Source organism: Trematomus bernacchii, unplaced genomic scaffold, assembly GCF_902827165.1.
Source record: "Trematomus bernacchii unplaced genomic scaffold, fTreBer1.1, whole genome shotgun sequence".
NCBI lineage: Eukaryota > Metazoa > Chordata > Actinopteri > Perciformes > Nototheniidae > Trematomus > Trematomus bernacchii.
This window is the reverse complement of record NW_022987429.1, coordinates 1,860,273-1,878,246: the sequence shown is the minus strand read 5'-3', so window position 1 is coordinate 1,878,246 and position 17,974 is coordinate 1,860,273. Positions and strand designations below refer to the sequence as shown.

The 17,974-nt window shown below is 40.2% G+C and overlaps 1 protein-coding gene across 1 annotated transcript in view; it reads left to right on the top strand.

The window, feature by feature from the left end:
• The window catches only part of si:dkey-237h12.3 (teneurin-3), a 139,141-nt gene that overhangs the window by 119,098 nt on the left and 2,069 nt on the right, over positions 1–17,974 (top strand). Inside the window, exons 22-30 of the mRNA XM_034141707.1 lie at positions 653–673; positions 3,217–3,449; positions 5,178–5,332; positions 8,937–9,814; positions 10,838–11,013; positions 11,819–12,054; positions 12,762–13,058; positions 15,246–16,857; positions 17,332–17,462. Coding sequence (XP_033997598.1) covers positions 653–673; positions 3,217–3,449; positions 5,178–5,332; positions 8,937–9,814; positions 10,838–11,013; positions 11,819–12,054; positions 12,762–13,058; positions 15,246–16,857; positions 17,332–17,462 — 3,739 coding nt within the window. The remainder of the gene's footprint in view (positions 1–652; positions 674–3,216; positions 3,450–5,177; positions 5,333–8,936; positions 9,815–10,837; positions 11,014–11,818; positions 12,055–12,761; positions 13,059–15,245; positions 16,858–17,331; positions 17,463–17,974) is intronic.

Here is a 17,974-nt window from a genome sequence, read left to right as displayed (position 1 = left end):
AATCAGAGCTGGTTTGGGACTATTACCTGTTGACACTTTACCTATGTATTATGAAGAAATTGGTTTAACATCAAGATGAAAAGACAAAAGATGACGCTTAATTAGAGGGTTTTCTGTTATAACATTATAGTGATTTTATACGCGTTATATTGCCTTTTTTCCCCACTGTGTTCAACATACTGTAGCTGACCCCTAGAAATGTTCAAATATGGACAGTTGAAATTTTCTGATCCCACTTTACATTTTTACATTCAGCCTCAAGTGCTGAGCGGAAACTAAAATGGCATGGTGAACAGACTTTCAGTCATACACATCTCCCCTCTACCCATTTAAATCCTTTCTCAATCCGTCTCCATAATTAGGAAAGACATCCTGTCTTCAGCGTGTAATTTGGATGATTTACGCCCTTATGCCAAGTTGGCTTCTCTCAGCAATGACTCTGATTCGACCAGTTGGCTTATTTAAAAGTGGCAGATGTTGATTAAATGCAAACCTTTTAAGGCTTATAAGTCATTTCTGTGACAAGTAAAACTGTCTTGATTTGGCAAATAGTAACCTCAAATGAGATGTAAAAGTATCCTTTTAAGAATAACCAATTATATTGTCTTAATTCTTCCTCTTCTTTTCCTGCTCCCTCTGTACCCTGTCATAGAAATAAAGACTTTAGACACAGGTAGGTGTTTTATCTTGGTGCATGCTGCTTTAGTATTCTTCAAACATCACCATCTGTATCATCGTCTTTATAAGAACATGGATAACTCTCTCTTTTACAGTCGCCTTTAGCACCAGTGATTACCATGTGTAATTATAACAAAGCAATTAAGCTTGATTACATCTAGACAACAGGAAGAGCGCTGCGTTGGGAATTGTGCGATATGACTAAATTGCACACATTGCAACCCTTTACATATTTAAAGTATTTATAGGTATACATATGACAAAAAGAGTTCATATACAATTAACAGCTTGCCTGATGCCATCCAATAGAATATCTCTGCAATAAACAGTAGCATTGTGGAATACTTAATTACATTAACTGTGATGGTGTTTGGCTGATGCTGTTATCCAGAGGGGCTTACACAACTGCTTTGTATTCATGGTTAAGACAACAGCCTCAGATCAAGTGAACATGCACATTGGTGGCAATTAGGTGGTCCCGGTGATTAACATGAGCGCGGGGCCAGAGGTGCACGCAGTGAACTGGAGTCACTCTGCCTAGCTGGCTGCCATGGCAGGTAGTCTCTGGTGTGACAGCGCTGTATGTCATATGAACATGTGACTTTGTTATGAATTTAAAATCAAAACTCAAATGCCTGCAGCAGATTTCATTTCAATCTGCTCTGATCAGATGCAGTCAAGTTTTGATCAATGCCTCTCTGTGATAGTCTTTGTAATGTCTATTTGACCACCAGAGAAGATGAATACATCTATGATTGCATCACAGTACAACATGACTCATCAGTGACCAGAATAACTTGTTTTTGGTTTGCTCCAGCCTCCAGTCATTTGCATAACTCTGATAATGTAGGACAGATGAACACAATTTCCCAGGTCATCTTAAAGGGGCCTTATTGTGCTTTACTGGGTTTTCCCTTTCCTATAGTTTGTTATATTTTAACGCATATTTAAGTTTAGTGAATGGTCTGCAATGACTAAAATCCCAAAGTTCCCTCTCTCACAAAACCAACCCGAAAAATGTTCCTCTGTGACGCAACCTATCGCTACCATACATTCATCTAAACATCAGAAGCTTCACAAAGGAGATATTCATTGCAGGGCTGTTATAGTGGACCACATAACGTCATCCAGGTGTTTTATTTATCGTGTCCACCCACTGCTGGTTGACTGTAAAAGAAAGGGTTACTAATGTACATCTCTCTGAATTCTTAATCAGAACTTGATGGCCACCACGTATTTGGGGCATTTACTTTGACTCATAATAGCTGTCAAGTTTTTATGACCCCATCTTCATCATTTTATTAAGATGTTTCATTGCCACATTTATTTTGCCATTGCATCTTACCACATCCAAAGCCAACCGGTATTGACTGAAGTACCATTAAGCTGGAGTATAACGAGAACAGCCATGTTTACGACTGCACTGTAAAGCCGGCTACTTTTCATGTTAACTGCCTCTGTTTTTAGCTCTTTAATGACACTTAAGCACCTGCTCTGTATCAACTCTGACTTAATAGAAAAGGTTAATGCCGTAGTTTTCCGTGTTGTTCATTTGTTTACAAACAATAATTGCAAGGATTTCTTTTAAACCCCAAACATCATTCACTCGTGTGTTTTCAAATCTTTTGATTCCTAATCCTTGACACATTTGCTCTATGATTCAAGGATCCATTATGAGACGGTAAAACAAATGCAAATGAGCAGAAACAGAAGCGATTACATTAGTTGTTGCTCTTTGTAAATGTAAGGCAGTCATTTCTGTCATTTCCAAAGGCTTTTGAGTGATAAAATAATCAAATATCTTGCACACAAGTTTTAATTCTCCGTTGTAACTGGTCCTGTTACATTTGTTTGACTTCCATCTTGTCAAACTTCTCTGTCTCACATTCTGTCTTTTATATATTTTTTATTCACAAAGCCTTTTAGTCTCTCTTTCTGCTGTGAACATTATTCAGAGTGTTTCATTAAAACTAGACATTCATTTCCTCTTCAGTTCATTATCCACATGCATAATAATGTTGCTATTAATTTTAAGTTGATAATAAGGGTTATGCATTAAGCACCAAAACTACTGAAGTTACATGTAATTAGCTATTTATGGTGTATTTAAGGAAATATATGTAATAGCTAGTACATCATTATATTCGTTTTTTCAATGCAGTTTAATATTCTGATGAAACTTTTCGTATTACATTATATATACAACAATGTATGCTAGTCTGCAGGACTTTGAAAAACCCCTTAAACGTTCTGCGAGCTTATTCCAAAGTGTATATCTATCAAAAGATCTAGTGAAGACAATTTTAGTGCCCTGGGAATGTATAATGGAATCAATACAAGTTTAATTCAGAGGAAAATCAGGCTACGTTTCATCAAATGGGGTTTACGGGTTGTTTCAAGTGTCTTACGGAGAGTATTGATTGAGATCACATTCGGGGTAAATTGAAAGAATTGTAAATGCATTGTAAGAAAAGGGCCTTGAAGTGAGAAGTCTGGCACAGTATATTGTTGATAACTGAGGTATTGTTTTGAATGCAGTAACAACCCGGCACACCGCTATTACCTGGCAACGGATCCAGTCAGTGGCCAGCTGTTCGTGTCAGACACAAACTCCCGGAGGATCTACAGACCCAAAATCTTAACTGGGACCAAGGAACTGCAGGCGAATGCAGAGGTGGTGGCAGGAACAGGAGAGCACTGCCTGCCTTTTGATGAGAACCACTGTGGAGACGGAGGAAAAGCTCCAGAGGCCTTCCTCACCGGACCCAAAGGTATCATTTAAAACTAATGAAGACGTTGAACTCAAATGGAGGGGGTGGGCCACAGTGATGGGCTTCTCAATCAGCAATGGCAACTGCACAATTTGGATTTATGTGAGCCATTGGGGACTGTGCCAAGCCTGGGCCAACTGATTGATTTTAATGGATGATTTTTAATTGTGGGTTATGTGTTGAGGTAGAAGTAAGCAGAAGGCCTTGTGAATTATTACTGCCTGTGAAGAAGTTAGTGTTGTTTTAACCTCCAGAATTATAATGCTTAATTTATTTTTAGCATATTCTTGTAAATATTCTTTAAAGTTTACTCTTGAAGGTTATTAACTTTAACAGCTTCTGTGAAAGTAAAGCCTTCTCCAGTCCTTTAAAGCTTAAAGTAACAGCTATTCACATGTATTACCCGCTGTGCACAACCTGTCGTCCACATTCACATGGTCATTTGTGCCATTTATGCTTGGATTGCTCACTTTTCCATAATTTCTTCTGGATGAAAGGCCGAGATGAATTGTTTTTGCGCTAGTTGTTGCCCGCTCTGAATGCCAACTCCAATAGCTCGGCTTCGGCTGGGTGATAGAGTCTTGAGTGAAGGCAATCTGAGAGCAACTCTAATGATGGAGTGGGTGGAAGCCGAGACCATAGAAGAAACAGCAGATGGCTACTTTTTCTTTTTTTCTCCTCTCAGACATTTGGTGAACTTTACTCAAATGTGACACTTTTCATCTGTCTGCGAATCTCAGACTGTCAAATGGCCGGCTCCCAAGGATTCACCGTGGGCTCCCTCAACTCGTAAATGTTTTATCAGAAAGCAATCTTGTGCAGACCTAGCCACAGGTCAAACCAAACCACTCACCTTCCATATAAGCTTTTAAAGACTTCATTGAAAAATAAATCATACTCGTGGGGTAAAACTTGAAGTTACTCAAGCCATTTTAAATCCTCTGGAAGCAAATGTGTTTCTGAAATCAGCGGCTTTCATTCTTTACAATCAAAACCCAAAGCCAAGGCGTGTTAAAAACAACATGGGGAATGAAAAATGGTTTCTCTGCATGTTAGGGATTATTCAATTCCCATAGGTGCTGTCTCTATTACAGCGATGCAGAGAGCGATGTGGAGGCTGGCGTCGCTCCTTCAAATATTTCCCCCATTTTTGGACGCCCGTTATTGCAACTCCACACTGGCTCTACTGCAACGTACAACTCTGAGCCTACACTTAATCACTAAGACAATTTAATCCACAGTTGTCACCATGGCAACTGCCTGTCTTTCACCCCTTTCATCTAAAATTGGCCGAAGCTGTCATTTCCGCTCCCTCGCTCTTCATTTCTCAAATGGTGTGCAGATTGTTGATGATTGCCCATGTCAAAAAAATCGCCCGAACGCACCACTCATTGACACCCCCACTTCCCGAGGTCCTTTTTTAGAGAGGAGGGTTACAAGACGCGGCAAGTGCATATATATACCGTATGAATACAGCCTTTCCCACTTCTGCCTGAGAAATTATTTAATACTAGAAAAGCAGCCAGTGAATTATTGATGGATGTGCTTTTTGCAGTGACCTGAATAATGGGAAGGCAAGCTTGACACATGTATCCATCGTGTACCGTCCACTGAGTCATGCAAGCAGAGATGTCGCAGATCTACCATGTTTTCCCGTTATCACATATTTTGTTTTCCTCCTTCCTTCCTCTTTTCTCCTTCCTCCCCCCTCTAACCTGATGTCAACAGGCATCGCTGTGGGCAAGAACGGCCTGATATATTTTGTGGATGGCACCACGATCAGAAAGGTGGACCAGAACGGCATCATCTCCACTTTCCTCGGCTCAAACGACCTGACATCGGCTCGACCTCTGACCTGTGACAACAGCATGGATATCAATCAGGTGACTTAGACACACATGTGGCAGACAGATGTGCACTGCGCCTCACGCAGAACATGTCACAGCGCCACCCTAAGCCCCCACCTCTCCTATAACCCACTTTTAGTTTGCTCACCCATGACTCATCATTCATATGCAGTGTTATATAACGGAATATATATATTACCTCTGCAGTATAACGAACCTTTTCATGAACGCTAATATTTTTAGGCTTCTGGTTTTTTATGAAAGACATGCAGGGGCTTTTTTAAATGTACCTATCCGTCTATATTATTATTAACAGTTTATACACAACCAGGTAGAAGAAGTATTTTGCATGCCGCTCTCTCCGTCTCATACCTTCTGCAATTACATTTGAAATTGCAAAAACTGCTTTCTTTCCGGGAATTTAAATCATTGCTGCAGTATTCACTCTCTTCTGGCTGCTACTTGGGAGAATATTACAATCTGGATGTTTTAAGTGTAATACATTTACTGTTTGACAGCATAATGTCATTATTTCTTATTTATAGAGATGTTTAGATGGTTAGATTGCCTTCAGGTTGATTTTAAAGTGCCTCTTCAGATTGTTATCTTTTAAATGATGCTTATTGGCAATTTTATTTATGGTTTTGTAATCCAATTTCTGTTACATTCTGATCTAGTGAGATACATTCTGTTATCTACTTAATGATGTTAGCTTGTGACTTTGTTATTGCTAACTCTCTTGGTCAGTACACTTAACAAAAAAGAAAGAAAATTGAAATCTTAAAGTGGAATTCTTTGTTGAATAAACGTTAACTATAAGAGATCTTATCCAGAGAAACATACAGTGGCATTAGTGGAATAAGCTCACATGAACATTACAAGGTGCTTTTCGCTCTGAACTCAACAAGAGGAGAGCATTTTCTCTGAAAGTACAGGAGGGAAATGTGTGCAAGGAGGGAAATGTGATTCATGAAGGAAGTTGAGACATGAAATGTTTATTGAGAAGATGGGTTTTCTGGTCACGGCAGATGATATGGAGGGAAGAATAATTACTCATTTTGGGGGCCTTGTTTTGATGTGTCTGGGGCTGAATTAGTGTTCTACTAGAAATTCTCAAGAGTGAGGACACTTACACCATACATGATAATGAAGCAGTGAGGTAGCGAGCACGCGGCACATAAAACCTTTTCTACAGACGGCCGGCTTTGTCCCACAGAATTGACTGACTCCTTGTGAATGAGGGGACATAAAAGCCGAGCCCTGGCCTTACACAAAAGGTTAGGACATTACAATAGCCTTGCACTTATTCCAAAGAAGTGCACCTTCCTGCTCCCTTAAACATTCATATCTCCCCTCATTACATTTTTTTAGATTTGAGATCTGACTTAAGATGAATAATGAAGGAAAATAAAAACCAAAAAAGGCTTTTATCATATTCAGATTGAAGTGTTCACAGCATGTTCTATTTCCTGCTTCTGCAGAAAGTCAAGGTGTACTGGCTGTTGAAAAATAAATTGTCTGCGTATTTCGTTCTCTTACATTTGTGAGCCAGACATAACAGTGTTTTTTAGTTTGTTTTGTAACTAACTAATTTACATTTTAATTAGATTTCTGATGATCAGCATACCAAACGAAAAAGAAAGTATCTAACTACAAACAAAACATTTGTGGTTGGGGAGGACTGTAACAGTGAAAACCAAATGACCCCGATAGCAGATGTCATCAAATGTTCTTGTGTCTTATTCAGAGGATATATAATAATAGAAATGCATTTACATGTTCTGAGAAAAAGTAATTATTTTTCACAGCATAGAATTTATTTTTTATGTAAACAGACGATAAAGAAATCTTTGTTTGTATGTGCATGTGTGGGTGCACATAGCGGGGAGAACATAAGAGAACATGAAGACAAAGGATTAAGCTTGTCTCTTTTAGCTAATTAACCAAGTCATTTGGTGAGAGCCAATAAAGACATGGTTTTGGCGAGACCGTGTGATCCTCAGGCGTCTCAGGCAGAGAATTGGCTCAGTGCAGTTTGACTGGTGGCAGCCTTAGAGGCAGTGTGTTTAACTATTAATCACCCTGCGGATAGGCGCAATTCAGGAGCGTTTTGACAGCTTTAATGACAGTTCTGTATTTAAAGGCCAGGCCAGTCATTTGTGCTGTTACAAATAAGCTTTTCATTCACTGACACATTTATGACAAGCACATTGTAATAGTTGGCCAGGGTTAAAGCTTTGAATTGTTATTTTTTCCAAGATGTGGTTAATACTGCTTTGATTATTGTGGGAGAAATATTGTATCACTTAATTTTGATTTAATTTGATACACATAATTGATCACTTAATGGGGTGCTCCCTATTCAGGCTGCAGCGTCACTTAGTATGCACGCTCAGGGTTATTTTGGCAGCTAACCATAGCCACACAGGGCATAACCCCCCTGGAATTTCACATAGTTTTACATCCCAGTTACAGCATGATAACAAGTGAAATGTTTAGAAGGGAGAAAGGCATAATGGAAAATTATCTTAACAGTCACTGTTGCCAGAATTATCCTCTAAACTCATGCATCAGCAGCGCTAGCACAAGAAGATAAGCGCTAATCTCTTATCCTAAAGGTAAAAGATATATTATGAATATGTTCCTTCAGGCCAATTGAAATCATACATATATGTAAGAATAACCAGTATTGTTTAAAGAGACACTACTCTGAAAAATAAAGTGTAACATTTAATTCCTGCACCATCCAAATGTCCAAGTTAAATTGAGAATATTTGACAAAAGTCATATTTGATATGACTGTGGTGGAGAGGAGGACAGGCTGTTGTCCATCATGGATAACCCCACCCATCCTCTCCGCCTGCAGCTGGACAGTCAGCGGAGCTCCTTCTCCAACAGACTGCTGCAGCTCCGCTGTCACAGGGACCGATACAGGAAAACATTCCTGACCACTGCAATAACACTGTACAATAAATCACCTCTGGCTGGAAGAGAACTCTCTGCTCCATAGTTTCTCTTGGAATAAAACCGCGTTGTACATTTTACACATATATAATCTGTTCAATATTTAATATGAATATTCCATATGTCATATATTTATGTATATACTGTATATATTTGTATATATAATATCTTGTCAAATCCAACATGTATATTTTCTATTTTTCTTTATTTTCTTGTTTATTTCTTGTTTTATTGTAAAATGCTGCTGCAACATTTTCCCAAATTGGGATCAATAAAGTACCATCTTATCTTATCTTATCTTATCTTAAATACATTATCTTTCTGTGGCTAGTGACACAGTTTGTCTTTTTACAGCTTGTGTCACATCTTGCGTCACATCTTGCGTCACATCTTGTGTACTTATGTCAGCCTATTTATGACTATAATTAAGATGTATTCATGCCCTTCTGAAATCTAAATCGATTAGACTCTGTTAAATCCTCATTATACCTTTTTTAAACTGCTGATCTTTAGTCAATCCCACCATGACCATTTAGAAAGTGCTATTTTGTTTATGTGTATGTAAATCACTATTGATTCGGAAAGGGACTAAAATGGATATTTTTTTTTTATGAATGATAATTACTTGAATGCAGCTATTACCTTTCATTTTAAATGTATAATTTGGATATTTCAGGTCATTCTGGAGTGGCCCACAGACCTTGCTGTCAGCCCCATGGACAACTCTCTGTACATCCTGGACAACAACATTGTGCTGCGCATCACGGAGAACGGCCAAGTGAGCATCGCAGCTGGCCGACCCCTCCACTGCCCGCTGGCTGGCATGGAGCGCGGCGTGGCCGGTGGTCAAAGGGCGCAGTTAACCCCCATCGAATCTGCTGTTGCCATCGCCATATCTTACCATGGAGCCATCTACATAGCGGAGACGGATGAGAGGAAGATGAGCAGGATCCGAAAGGTTTCTGTGGATGGTGAGATAACGCATTTGGCCGGATCTCTCTCTGACTGCGATTGCAAGAACGATGCCAACTGTGACTGTTACCAGACAGGGGACGGCTATGCCAAAGATGCGAGGCTTAATGCTCCATCTTCTTTAGTGGCAGCTCCAGATGGAACACTCTACGTGGCGGACCTGGGCAACATCCGCATCCGGGCCATCACTAAAAATGGGCCAACTCCCAGTGCCAATACATTTGAGGTGGCTTCGCCTGATGCCCAGGAGCTGTATGTGTTTGACAGTAACGGCACTCACCAGCACACTGCTAGCCTGCTCACTGGTGACTTGAAATTCACGTTCAGCTACAGCACAGAGAACGATATTACAGCTGTGACGGACAGCAGTGGAAACACTCTGAGGATCCGCAGAGATCCTAACCGCACACCAGTTCGTATCGTCGCCCCTGATAACCAGGTGATCTGGCTAACCATGGGCACTAATGGTGGATTGAAAACACTCACAGCACAGGCCCAGGAGCTGGTGCTTCTCACCTACCATGGTAACAACGGCCTGCTGGCCACAAAGACATCAGAGATTGGATGGACGACTTTCTACGAGTAAGTTCAATGGAGATTGGCAAGAACATTGTTAGAAAATCTTAACATCATTTGCTAAAGTCACGCAGATTTAGATTGTAATACATTCAGGCTTTCTGCATCTGGGACCTGCACATTCAAACACCCCCCCACTGTGCATGCTAATACAGTTTATGTAAAACAAATGCAGTCTGCAATCTGGCAAATGATATTATGTTTAGAAAATAAAAAAAGTATTCCCTGCTCATGGATGACAGGGCAGTATTAACAGCAGTTTATTAAACCTTTGTTTGGACTTGTCACCCACTAATTAACTTCGACACTAATATTTAAGTTCATTTTTCTAATTTAAAACTAACACTTCAATTCATCAGGCACAAATACAAAGTGTTGTCTATAATTTGTAAACAGCCTTACCTGCAAACTGCTTCAGGGTAGACATTTAATTAATACCTAGTTATAAATATGTCTCAGAAATAGCCTTATCAGACTTTAAAAAGTAATCATCAAAAATGATGTGTATATAAATAATGTTGCAACAAAGCATTTGTTACAATAGGTTGAAAAAGTAAAAGTAACATTTAGCGAAATGACTAGTTCATGATTATATCTTGTTATAATAATCCACCTGGCCTCTCATAAAGATCATAAATACACAGTATATGTTGGTAAAATGGCCTCTCAGTGATTCTTCTCCCTTGTCATGTCACATTATGCCATGAATAATATCCCCACTCTAACTAAAAAAGCAGAGCGTTCAGGAGACATTAAAATGACACATCAATCATCTGAAATAATTGAAATCATTGTGTGAGCGTTCTTTTAAATATAAAACGGACGGCTGGCGAGACGGGTCACTCTCACACATCAAATAGTTGTATTGTGCCTTAGGTTGATACAGACAGCCCTTCTCTTATGAAATTGAGTTTTTAAAAAAAAGTAAATATGACAGTTGATAGTCTTACTCAAAGAACTGATAATTAATTGCCCTGAGAGCCATCACATATCAATGCTTTGTCACTTTCCTTTCTTTTCATCAAAAAGCTATGACAGCGAAGGACGGCTAATGAATGTGACGTTCCCCACTGGGATGGTGAACAACTTGTACACGGACATATTCAGCGCTCTGACGGTGGACATCGAGAGCTCCATGACAGACGAGGAAATCAGCATCACCACCAACACCTCCACCATCCGTGCCTTCTACACTCTGGCTCAGGGTAAGGGCGCGGCACTTCTTCCAGGCTCAGGCGGCTATTTTGTAAGATGTTATTTTTCATTGTTCCAGGGGTCGCCGGGGCAATGTTGAGTAAGCTTAAGTCGTGTATCATTACAGCTCACAGGGTCTGACAGACGACAGTGTAAATGATTACTCTCTCAGTGTGTGGGTTTGACACGGAGACACAGCAACCTTGTTTCTAAATGGTTTCTGCTCCCTGCCGGACCCAGATGGTCAAGTTACTACCCTTCATTCATGTTTGTTCTTTTATCTGAAAATGAAAATCAAGTCAGATGTTATTTATATTGCACAATATCACTAATTACACTTTTGTCTCAGGAGGCCTTTACAATGTGCACAGCATATGAGACCCTTCGTCCTTAGACCCTCGCAGCGTTCAAGGAAAAACTCCCAAAAAAGCCAAATTAATTGGGAGAACAATGGAAATACCTGGGGAGAGCAACAGAGGAGCGATCCCTCTCCTAGGATGGACACATGTTGTGTGTATTAATAAAACAAAACAATAGTCAAATAGATAAAGACAATCTGTATGATACAAAATGAACATGTGAACATAAAAGAAAATGCATGCAGGTGTTTTTGCTATGGAAGTTAGGCAGGAGCACGGCAACAGCTTCAGCCACAACTCATGATCAGACAGGAAACATTTCTGAAATACAATACTAAGAATTTAAAGCATGATTAACTACAGCCAATAGTTACATGAGACACTCAATAACATCCGTTCGTCTGTGTAATTGCTCGTTCCTCTGTTCTAAGTGGCCTTTTTTGTTTCCCATCAATAGACCAATGTAGAAGCAGCTATCAAGTGGGCTTTGACAACTCGCTGAGGATTACCTATGCCAATGGGATGGACACCCACTACCAGACAGAGCCCCACATCCTGGCCGGCGCTGCCAACCCCACCGTAGCCAGGCGCAACATGAGCCTGCCAGGGGAGAGTGGGCAGAACTTGGTGGAATGGCGCTTCCGCAAAGAACAAGCCAGAGGCAAAGTTATCGTGTTTGGACGCAAGCTTAGGGTATGTTTGATCTCTTGGGCACATGCAAATTACAAACAGGCCCTGAATACAAGAAGTGGTAATTTCCCATGGCTTAGCTTACCTCCAGTAAGCTTATGGCAGTGACACTGTTAGATATAAAAAGGAGTTGCACAAAAAGTAGATCACACTGTCCAAAAATGGGTATTTTATGGGTTCTTATTTTAACAATTTCAAATGAATATAACGATCAATTATTTCTGCCATTAAGATGTATTGCTCTCATAATATTTAGTTCCTGATATAGAGGGTTATCAATATTCTTGTACTGAAAATAAGTCTCTTTTTCCCCCCTTCTTAGAGTCTGACACTCAGATTTATGAACACTGTACTTCATGAACTTTACTTGGGTGGTTACTTTGCCTCTGAGTAATTTTGTCACTAAATTTAGAAGGTTGTGATTTAAGTGCACCTGAATAATCACCAGAGTGTCTCTGTTAAATGAGCCTTGGGAGGGAGGTGTTAATCTCTGTGACAACTCTAGTGAAAATGATGTGAATAGGATTTAAAGAGCCATCCAGACCAAAAGCAGTGTTATAAAAACTGAGAATTTCAGAGGATGAATGCACGTTCATTGTATCCCTTTATTTCTTTTTAGTCTTATCTGTAAGTCAAAAGTTATGATTATTAATGGTAGTCGTTTTTTTGCGCGCCAACTAACACGCTGGTAAATCAAATCCATCCCACAGGTGAACGGACGGAACATTCTTTCTGTCGATTACGATCGCACCCTGAGGACGGAGAAGATTTACGATGACCACAGGAAATTCCTCTTAAAGATTATATACGACACAGCAGGTCACCCGGTGCTGTGGGTGCCCAGCAGTAAGCTACTGCCGGTTAATGTGAGCCGCACCAGCAGTGGGCAAATCAGCGCCCTGCAAAGAGGTCCCACCACGGAAAGACTGGAGTATGATAGCCAGGGCCGCCTGATATCCAGGGTGTTTGCTGATGGGAAAATATGGAGTTACACCTACCTGGAGCAGGTGAGAAAATAACATGACCAGAGGAGGCAATATGTAAGATATACTGTGCAGCAGGCTAGTCATCATCGCTACAGGGTGAATAAAAACCCTGATGTGTAGCAGAGGTCACCCTGAAGAGGCCTATTTTGCAATAATCACCAGCTCCATGAACATAATTCTGCTTCTTACAGAGGCACTTAGCATACATAGTAATAATTCTACACTAACTGCACATTTATGAGCATCATTTATAAGCTTTAGATATAAAAATGTTCACAGGGATTGCATCCCTTTGCTATACCTCAACCTCTACACAGTATGTATAGTATAGTTTGTCAGAGGAAGCCAAGGAAATGAGGCTCCACATGGTTAGAACAGCAGGGCTGATTACATCTCTGCACTAATAACATATTTCTTGTGTGGTGGGTTGCACTGAGTGGCAGTATCCTCTGGCAGCAGGCAATAGTTTACAGTACACGTGTAATAGATGAGTGTACTCTTTAAATGACGATGAGCAAAGCTGGAGACAGACTTTAAGACTAAGTTGTATACAGGTGCGATGAATTGTCCATCTTGTCCTGTTAGTGATAGCATGGTGTCCTGGTTTTTACTGCAAAAGTAGCTTTGTGCTAACACTGGTACAATAAATCAAAGGGTTACATTTATTTTTGTCATGTTGTTCTTTCCCTTGCAATTACAATTAATTGAACTCAAATTGAATGGCAAAAAAAGAGCGGACATTTAATACCTAGTTATTGCTTCCACTTTTTTCAAATCTTAGAGATGTGTAAACATTGGAACAACACACTGCAATTATATGAGATCCTGCAAGGGGACCATTTTCATTTTCAAATATATTTCCTCCTTTCTGACTGTCACATCAAAACTCAGGAAATATTTGGGCAAATAGTTGCTTTTTTGCACTTTATTTTTAGGTTTCAGGTCTGCACTAAGCATTACAGTATTCTTTGGAAAATATAGGATGCTTCTCTGCTAAATAACAGAGACACGCTGAGGCTAAATTATTTACACAGTGAGTATATAATAGCACACATACAGGACATTAGGCAAAAACCAAAATTGACAAATGTTTCAATATATGCATTTTGCAAATACATCACACTATCCCTCCCACTAAAATGTCCTTATTCACTATCCTTGTTTACTATCCTTGTTTACTATCCTTGTTTTAAGCGTTCTATTTTGTTATGGTTGTACTGGTATGGTATGCACAGCTACAAAAACATGCAGAGATTTCCTGAGCCGCTCCTGTTTGCTTCCCTTCGTTGCGTGACCTGCAGAGCCCATGTCAACACTCTGACATAAGGAACACAGAGAGCTCAGGGAGCACAGGGAACCTCTGTCACAACGGATGACTGGGCAGGGCTTTTTAACAGAAATAGTGGCAAAGCTTTTGATGGAAGATCACACTGCACACTGCATATACTGTTCATTAATTTAAATAGTCTGTGTGGGTATGTTACATTGCTCATGTCACATACATGTTAATGTAGACTACTGGATCATCATTGACAGTTTACAATATCTTAAAAAACAAACCATCTTGTACAGCAGCATCCTTAGTAAATGTATTTGACGGAAAATGTAATGTAATGTTAGTACTTGTGATCACTAAAGGATTCAACAGATTAGAAAATGGAGAGCACAAATATAACATATAAGAAAAAGCAGAAAACCCACTAGGCTTGTTTAAAACCTCCACCTAAATAGTTTCTCTGTTTTATAGAAAACACAGGTCAATATACACAAATTAATATAAATTCAACATTCATGTTTAATTATGCAAACATATAAAAAACCAGCAATAAAATAGCAAATGTAAAAAAAAAGAAAATTGTTGAAAGTGTATGAAAAAGCAGTTATAAAACAGCAGATAAATGCTATTTTAGGCTCTTTTATTTTAAGCATTGAATAAAGGCACTCTATTTCATAATGTGTGAAAAGCCATTCCATCATTTTGAAACCCTTAATCAGATGGGAACTTGACTTCTGCGACCTCTGTGAATTGGTGCTTGCTGTCTCAAAGAGTAAGAGTTAACACTACCTAGTGCATTTTTCATATACCCGGTTTCTCCTATTCACAAAGAGGATATTTCTGCACTTGTCTGAGGGATTAATAATTTATTATTTATAGATATTGTGCAACCCAAGATAACACCAGCTATTTTGTATCTCTTTCCCCTTTAGTCCATGGTTCTCCTGCTCCACAGTCAGCGGCAGTACATATTTGATTTCGACTCTCTGGACCGGCTTTCTGCTGTCACGATGCCAAGCGTAGCACGCTACACCATGCAGACCATCCGTTCAGTGGGCTACTACAGGAACCTTTATCACCCCCCGGAGAGCAACGCCTCAGTGGCTGTGGACTACAGCGAAGACGGCCTTCTAATGAGGATAGCTCACCTCGGCACAGGCCGCAGGATCCTGTACAGATACAGGAGGCAGAACAAACTGTCAGAGATCCTGTACGACAGCACCAGGGTCAGCTTCACCTACGATGAAACGGCAGGAGTGCTGAAGACCGTCAACCTGCAGAACGAGGGATTCATCTGCTCCATCCGTTATCGACAAGTGGGTCCCCTGGTGGACCGGCAGATTTTCCGCTTCAGTGAGGATGGCATGGTCAATGCCCGCTTCGACTACACCTACGACAGCAGCCTGCGAGTCACAAGCGTGCAAGGTGTCATCAACGAAACACCATTACCCATCGATCTGTACCAGTTTGATGATATCTCGGGGAAAGTTGAGCAGTTTGGGAAGTTTGGGGTGATTTACTATGATATAAATCAGATCATATCCACTGCAGTCATGACCTACACCAAGCACTTCGATGCACATGGTCGCATCAAGGAGATCCAGTACGAGATATTCCGCTCCCTCATGTACTGGATCACTTTCCAGTATGACGATGTTGGGCGAGTCATCAAGCGAGAGATCAAGATCGGCCCCTTCGCCAACACCACCAAGTACAGCTATGAGTATGATGTTGACGGCCAGCTGCAGACTGTGTACCTGAACGAGAAAGTGATGTGGCGCTACACGTATGACCTTAATGGGAATCTGCATCTGCTGAACGCAGGAAACAGTGCCAGGCTTCTTCCTCTGCGCTACGACTTGAGAGACCGAATCACCCGCCTGGGAGATATCCAGTACAGAATGGATGAAGATGGTTTCCTCCGTCAGAGAGGGGCAGAGATCTTTGAGTACAACTCCAAAGGACTCTTGGTGCGGGTCTACAGTAAGAGCAGCGGCTGGACCATTCAGTACCGCTACGATGGACTGGGGCGCAGAGTGTCCACCAAGTCAAGCCTAGGCCAACACCTGCAGTACTTCTACGCAGACCTGAGTTACCCAGCCAGGATTACACATGTATACAACCACTCCAGCTCAGAGATCACGTCGCTCTACTACGACCTTCAAGGCCACCTGTTCGCTATGGAGATCAGCAGCGGGGAGGAGTTCTACATCGCCTGTGATAACACCGGCACTCCTCTGGCTGTCTTCACCAGCAACGGCCTCCTGGTCAAACAGCTGCAGTACACGGCGTACGGTGAGGTCTACTTCGACTCAAACCCAGAATTCCAGCTTGTGCTCGGGTTTCACGGAGGTCTGTACGAACCCCTGACCAAACTGCTGCACTTCGGGGAGCAGGATTATGACATTATGTCTGGCAGATGGACACTTCCGGATATCTCTACTTTGCAAAAGATGAGCAAAGAACCTGCTCCTTTTAATCTCTACATGTTTAGAAATAACAACCCAATCAGCAAAGTCCATGAACTGAGAGAGTATGTTGCAGGTAAGATATATGCTTTGGTGATGACTATAAGAGCTGCAAATAATGATTTTATTTTTCCACGAATATTTGTATCAAATAAAAGACCATAATAACTTATTTAATCATATATGAATCTGATCTTTGGCCCAGATATATTGTATAGTAAGTTGTAGCTGTTTTAACGATCAGTTTCCAATAATATTAGTATTAGTAACTGTACTTATATACGTGTTTTACTACTTTATTTTATTTTCTATTACTTTACAATGTGAGGTACTTAAAGCAAAAACTATATATGCAAACAAGTCACCTAGAGTCATAGTGTTCACCTAATACTTAAAACCTAATACAATGTTTCTCCCAATACAAAGTATACACATTTTATAAAAGTTAAAATAAATATACGTTTTTTTTTCTGGTAAATGTGTTTACGGTTTTTTACAAAGGTAACATGTTACTGAATGAAGTATGTTTTATTTTTTATATTTTTCACAGATGTGAACAGCTGGCTTGTCACCTTTGGCTTTCATCTTCACAACACCATCCCTGGGTTTCCGGTCCCTAAGTTTGACCTCAGTATGCCATCCTATGAACTGATGAAGAGTCAGCGCTGGGATGATCTGCCGGTGGGTACAATGATTATCTCTCAGGCATTTTGAACATGCGATAAACAACTGCTGTATTCCTCCAGCCAACAGAAAATATGCTTTTCAGTATAGTGTAGCGGATTAGACAGGCAACCAAACAAACATTTTTTCTATTGTTTATTTCTCAAGTCAGTATTTTGAAACTGCCATCTCCTAATTGGATTGCTATGTATTTCATGGAATATCAATTTTAATTGGGCTGTATTTGCATAATAATACGCATAATAAGCAAAAATGTTACTTCCCCCTGTGTTGTTGTTTTACTTTCCATTTAGACACTGTCTAACTTCCTATGTAATATGTTGGTGTTATTACCGTTTAAACAATCTTTTGAAGTTATGTATGCCAGGCTTGTCTGGTTTAAGGCCTTAACATAAAAAAGTGTTGCTGTAAAATTGTCATGGGGGATTTATCTACTTTTGGCTTGAGAACACAGCTTGAAAAGACCATTATCTTAGACAGGGATGAAAAAGTCTCTCAAGCAGAGCAGT